A 6,000-nucleotide genomic window follows, 5' to 3' on the forward strand; every position below is an offset into this window, starting at 1 on the left:
TTGTATGAAAGACAGGACATTTTAAACTACTACTTTTTTATAGGTTTCAGAGTAGCAGCCGTGTTAGTCTGTATCCGCAAAAAGAAAAGGAGTTCTTGTGGCACCTTAGAGACTAACAAATTTATTTGAGCATAAGCTTTCGTGAGCTACAGTTCACTTCATCGGATGCATTCTTTTTTATATTTTATGGAACAAAGATGTTATTTAAAAATATATTACAGATCTTTTGTTTCTTTGTGAAGCAATGTATTTGTAAAAGGGGCATGACTCACTTGGTCTCCTAACCTGATTTCAGTTTTCACCCCCTGAAGTAATTGAAGAAAAAATGCGACAAATTGTTTCACAACAAACAAGTGCACAAACAGGGCTCAGGTTTTACGAGAGCTTTCAAACAGAAAGGATATGACCTATAAATTTTTTGGGGGGGAGAGGGTGGGTTCCTAAAATTATCTGATCTACAAATTCTATTCCAGTAGGCTTCTTTCTAATGGTCAGCCCCTAAGAATCAACCTTTCCCTACGGGCAACTGTATTTTTTGAAAAACACCGAAAAGACTGCACATATTTTTCAAGTCAGGGATTTCACAATAAGGACAGAATCTCACCAAATAAACATACCAATGGCAGAGTTAAAGAAATAAAGAAATCTGCCTTTATTCACAAAAAAAATTGACTATTCATAATTTATTATTCATTAATCAATCCATATTAATTTTAGAAGGACTGTAAATTAACTCTAAAAAGTATTTGATCGCAACCTTTACCTTTTTAATTAAGGCCACCAGATCACAGCTTAGCTCAAGAAGAAAGAATTTGTTCTTGTACTCATGCTTTGGAACAAACCCAAGAACAATGGGAGTCTGAAATCCTCAAAGTGATTGCGCGTTACCCAACTAATTAGTAAAAAGTGATACAAAGGCATATCAATCTTGAAAATAAGCTCTATAACTGAATTTTTCATTTCGCATTTGTGATATTTTAAGTTACGAGAAAAGCCAACAGGTAGTTAGAAACCTGAAAAAGAAAAAAGAAAGAGTTCACACACTGTATGCACGTGCCTATTCAAACTGAATCAGGCAACAAACTCTAAAAATGTACCCAACATCTATTTACTCAAATATAATAGGTGGGGGGAAATATATACCCTGCCAAAGCTACTCCCTTGCTTTGCCACCATACCACATCTCCTGCTATTTAATTAAAACAGTTGCGTGCTGTTTATTACATATATGCTTAACTGTAATATTGTCAATAAACTTTTTCTAATGCAACAATGTTTGGATAGCTGAGAAACAAAACAAGATATTTGTTGAATGTCACCAATACTCATAGATAACATATTTGCTGAATAGTTTCTGAATACCTATTGAGCAAGATCAACACCACTAGAGAACAAACAAATAAATTTCATGAGTATTGTTGAATTACTTATCTTACAAATTCTCTCTTGAAGTAGCCAATCAGCTTATTATATGTTTAAATATTTGGCAGATATGTGAAATTAATGGAATTTTTTTCAGTTCTATTCAACCATCCCTACTTACTAATATATCTTCCTTTTGTTATATTTCTCTTTGCTTTAATCGTCAATATATTTTTCCTTCACTTCCTTCACTGTTTTCCTCTTTCCATATTCTCTCCCTGAATTCCCACTTCTCTCTTCCTTTATTTTCCTACATTGTCCATTCTACCGCCTCCTTTCCATGTTCTCTATATATTGTACTTCACTTCTCCAATTTATACCCGTCAGTCTCTTTCCCACCCTTTCTGACCAAATCCATGCATTGCACTTGGAAATTTTACCAGACACCCAATAGCCGGAGCAATAGCAATAACAAAGCACGGCAACAGCCAGAGGCCAATATGAAAAGTAGCCTCCTAGCTGCTACAAGGGCATGCGTGTTGGGTCTCTGCTACTCAACCCCTCTCATAGCTCCCTCTCTGCTGCAATGGAAACCTATAAAGCTGCAGAAAAGGCACTGAAGTGGTATGTCTTCATATTTATCAAGATATACCCCATACCTACACACTGCATTGTACACAAGTGGCTCACATTTGGGAGGTTACCTTCACAACAATAAGAACTGGAGCCTTTTTTTAAAAATGAAAACTTATGTTTTGCAGAAAGGAAAAGCCAGGGAAAGCCTCCTATCTGCCACGGGAGAATGGATTTTTCAAGGCCCAGTCACAAATTTTAATACCTCTCAAAATTTTCAGGAAAAGTAGAAATAAAGCAAGCGCTCAATAGCTACTACAAGTCAGCCCAGAGAAAGTCCTCTGAACTCATCTACAAACAATCCAATGCACTTAATGCAAACCGGTAACATTTTCAGCAATCATGAATCTTACCATTATAGTCTGATGAGTAACACAGATTACTACTTCAGAACGATGTATCTTCCCAGGAACTCTCTCTCACTTCAAGCAAGTTGGTTTAACAACTGCTCCAGCTTGCACAAGAACTGTTTTTCAGTAAGCAAGGCAAGTTCCCAACTTGTAAATGCACAATGAATTACAAGTTCCAGCACAAGTAAACCCTTAACTATTTACAAACCTTCAACAAAAAGCATGTCAGCTATATCTATTTATATGACTGAAGTAACTGAAAACATGAGAATTCAAAGCTGTAGTTTATCTGACCAAAGCAGGAAACAGTTATTACAATGACCACATGTATCCACCACTCTATTTTGTGGCTAGTACCCTGAATACTTATCTAGTCAACAAGATATCACGTAAGTTGGAATCATAGAAAGCACAGGTTCAAGTGTCACTAGAAACTAGGATTCTATATTTGCAGTAGCAAGTGAAAGCCCCATTCAGGATTAGGGCTCCACTTGACCCACAAAGCAAGTGTTTTTTTTAATCTCAGGTATAAAGAGGAACATTCCCATAAACCTCTATTCACACCCAAAGTTACTTTGTTTACATTACATTCAAGGTGACAAGGCAAGTGAGCTTACATGTCTTATTAAAGAGACCAAATGAAAGCAAAACCAGAGAAAAATTCATTAACAACAGCTTTAAGAGCAGGGACCATGTACATATAAGTGTTTGTACAGCGTTTAGCACAATGGAGTCCCGATTCTGACTTGCTACCAGAATATTAATATTTAAAAAACAATACAAAGCAGAGAACCATGTAACCAACCATAGTGTAAGAAAAGCACATTCCACTACATGATTTGGACAACCAGAATGTAGCCCATGTCCTAACTACTCAAATATCCAGATACAAAGTGCAGTTCAACATAAGATTGTAGCTTACAGAGAAGTGGAAGGAGAATCAGAGTTTGGGGCACAAAAACCACAACAATAAAGATAGAAGAACCTTTGCTAATTAACTTTTGAGAGACCACAACAAAGAGCCACCCATACTAATTTATTTACTTAACATACACAATCTAACCTTGATGAGACAGAAAACAATTAAAAGCACTTTTTCTCTTAACAGGTGTCACAACTGCCATAGCACGGAACAGGCAGCTCTGTTTGTTACTCAATAAACATGTGCTGTGGGCTTCACAATCTCTTTAGTTGTGGGCTTGTTAGTCTATAAGCCTTATGTAGGTGATGCATCCTCACGCTCTGCCTGTAAAGCAGCCTGTACCATACAATTGCACGACTCACCACCACCTCATGGGGCCAGAGCTGCCCGTTTTCACCTCGGAGCTACCTAAACTGAAACTAAGCTTAGCCTAGGTGCGATTATCAAGATCTCGCAGTGAGTAAATACGTTTAGGAGACAGTCCTATACCACCGAGAAAGGCACAGCCTCCACACTAATCAGTCACAAACCCATTTCCCAGCCCATCAACCCCACCACCCTTGACATAACGATTGACAGGGCGAGAGAACTAACGGGCATCAGCCAAGCTCTTGGTACCCTGGCGCTTCCCCTGCATGGGCGGGAGAGACTCTACCCCTTCCTCAGACCAAGGGCCCTACACCTGTTCCCTCTGGGGCCCTGCAACCCCGCTCCCGGCACCCCCTTCCTGGAAGGGAAGAGGGGGCTGCACCCTCCCAGACAGGGCCTGACCCGGGGAAAGGCTGTATCCCTTCCAGGAACACCCTAGCCCGGCTTCCCCGTGGGGACCCCAGCCAGGCGGCGTGCGGGAGCCGCGGAGCACGCGGCGGCAGGGGAAACGCAGCCGCAAACCCCGCGCCGCTCTTACCCAGAAGGGCTCCGAGCCGCCCGCGCTGCACAAGCCCTGGATCGCCATGGAGCGCGGCGATGGCTAGGGCTGCCCGCACTCCACGCTCGCTCTCCCTCCCTCCCTCCCTCCCCAGCCGGCGGCGGCGCCTGCAGGGAAGTGGGGAAAGGCGGCCGGGCGAGCCGCTGCCGGGCTCCCTGATTGGCTCCTCGGTCACGGGGATGCTGGGGCTGTCTGCGGGAGCCCGCTGTCCATGCCCGGGGGGTGCAGTGCGCACGCGTTCCACAGGGCGCGGTTTCTCGCGGGCCGGCCCTGCCTAGGCGCCGCCCAGCTACAGCGTCAAGCGATTTAATGCCTCCGGGCAGTGCAGTGATCCACGCAGCCTTGACTCGATAGGCATTAGGGGGCGTCACGTCATTACTACCCCCCCCCATGGGCCACAGCTCCTAGTGCGGGGTGGGGGCAAACGTTTTGGCCTGAGGGCCACAGCGGGGTATGGAAGTTGTATGAGGGGCCGTGAGTACTCACAAAATCGGGGTGGGTGTGTGGGAGGGGGCTCTGGGTTGCGTGCATGCTCTGGGGTGGGGCTAGGGATGAGAGGTTTGGGGTGCAAGAGAGTGCTCCAGGCGGTAACCAATGGGTTTAGAGGGCGGGGAGGGGGGCAGGATTAGGGATGGGGCAGGCTGTTGGGGCACAGGGGGGAGGAGGCTCTGGCTGGGGGTTGAGCTCTGGGGTGGGGCTGAGGGGCTTGGGGTACAAGAGGGGGCTCTGGTCTGGGATCAGGGCTGTAGCAGGGGATGGGGTGCGGGGCAGGCTCAGGGGTGCAGGCTCTGGGTGGCGCTTACCACAAGCAGCTCCAGGAAGCAAGTCCCCCCCTCCGGCTCCGAGGCATGGCCAGGCGACTCAGCGCGCTGCCCCGGCTGCAGGCACCACCCCCCACAGCTCCAGGAACCGTGGCCAATGGGAGCTGTGGGGGCAGCGCCTGTGCACAGGGCAACGCATAGAGCCACCTGGCCATGCATCTGTGTTCTACGAAGGAGCCGGGGCAGGGGGAGGGTGTCACACCGGTTGCTTCCTGGGAGCCATGCGGAGTGGGGCAAACCCCCAGCCTGCTCCCCGGCAGGAGCTGAGGGCCAGCTTAAATGGTCTGGTAGGCCCGTCGTGGCCGGCGGGCTGTAGTTTGCCCACCTCTGCCCTAGTGTAACCTACTCTACACTGCTATAGGGCCCATGGTGCACGTTACATTTACCAGGTGTAGATGACATACTATAAGTGCAGTGTAACAAGTTCTCTAACTGTGCGCAGTGGCGGGCTGTAGAGCATTTGCTGATGATCTACCCTGAGCTAGTGGGTCAGAGGATGCTGGTGCTCCCTATTTTCAGTTGAGAGAAACAGAACTATTGGGAGGAGTAAATTAAGGGCCTAGGCCACTTCCCACTGAAGCTAGGGGAAGTCTTTCTAGGGGCTTGATCAGGATTTAGATCAGGCCCCGCATGAACCAGTGTAGTTCATATACCTCACTTTTTTCAAAACAGACCAAATACTGGCCTAAAACACAGCTATATGCATATACTTTCCCCATGTTACATTTCCAAATGTTCAGTGCAAGCAAGTGCTGTAGTTACCATGTTTTTAATAGTGAATGCAAGAAGATATGAGCAACACTGAAGATGTTTGAGTACATAACATGTAGAACAGCACACACTATGTGGCCACTTTTCTTCGCTACCTTATGTACACTATACAGCCAGCAACTATATGAAACACATCTGATATGCAGAGCTGGTGTAGGGCTCAGACAGTATCTCTTAGGCACGGTATCAGTGTTCAACTGATAATGTGTACAG

General features: G+C 45.8%; 1 protein-coding gene across 2 annotated transcripts in view; it reads right to left on the bottom strand.

Annotated features, from left to right (window-relative positions):
* The window catches only part of LOC140918296 (multidrug resistance-associated protein 1), a 113,191-nt gene extending 108,915 nt beyond the window's left edge, over nt 1-4,276 (bottom strand). For both annotated transcript variants that reach the window (XM_073362333.1, XM_073362332.1), the window contains exon 1: nt 4,175-4,276. In XM_073362333.1, the coding sequence (XP_073218434.1) occupies nt 4,175-4,222 (48 nt within the window). In that variant the 5' untranslated portion in view covers nt 4,223-4,276. The remainder of the gene's footprint in view (nt 1-4,174) is intronic.
* Between the last annotated feature and the right edge of the window lie 1,724 nt (nt 4,277-6,000).

The sequence above is a fragment of the Lepidochelys kempii genome, chromosome 10 (assembly GCF_965140265.1).
Source record: "Lepidochelys kempii isolate rLepKem1 chromosome 10, rLepKem1.hap2, whole genome shotgun sequence".
NCBI classification, from domain to species: domain Eukaryota; kingdom Metazoa; phylum Chordata; order Testudines; family Cheloniidae; genus Lepidochelys; species Lepidochelys kempii.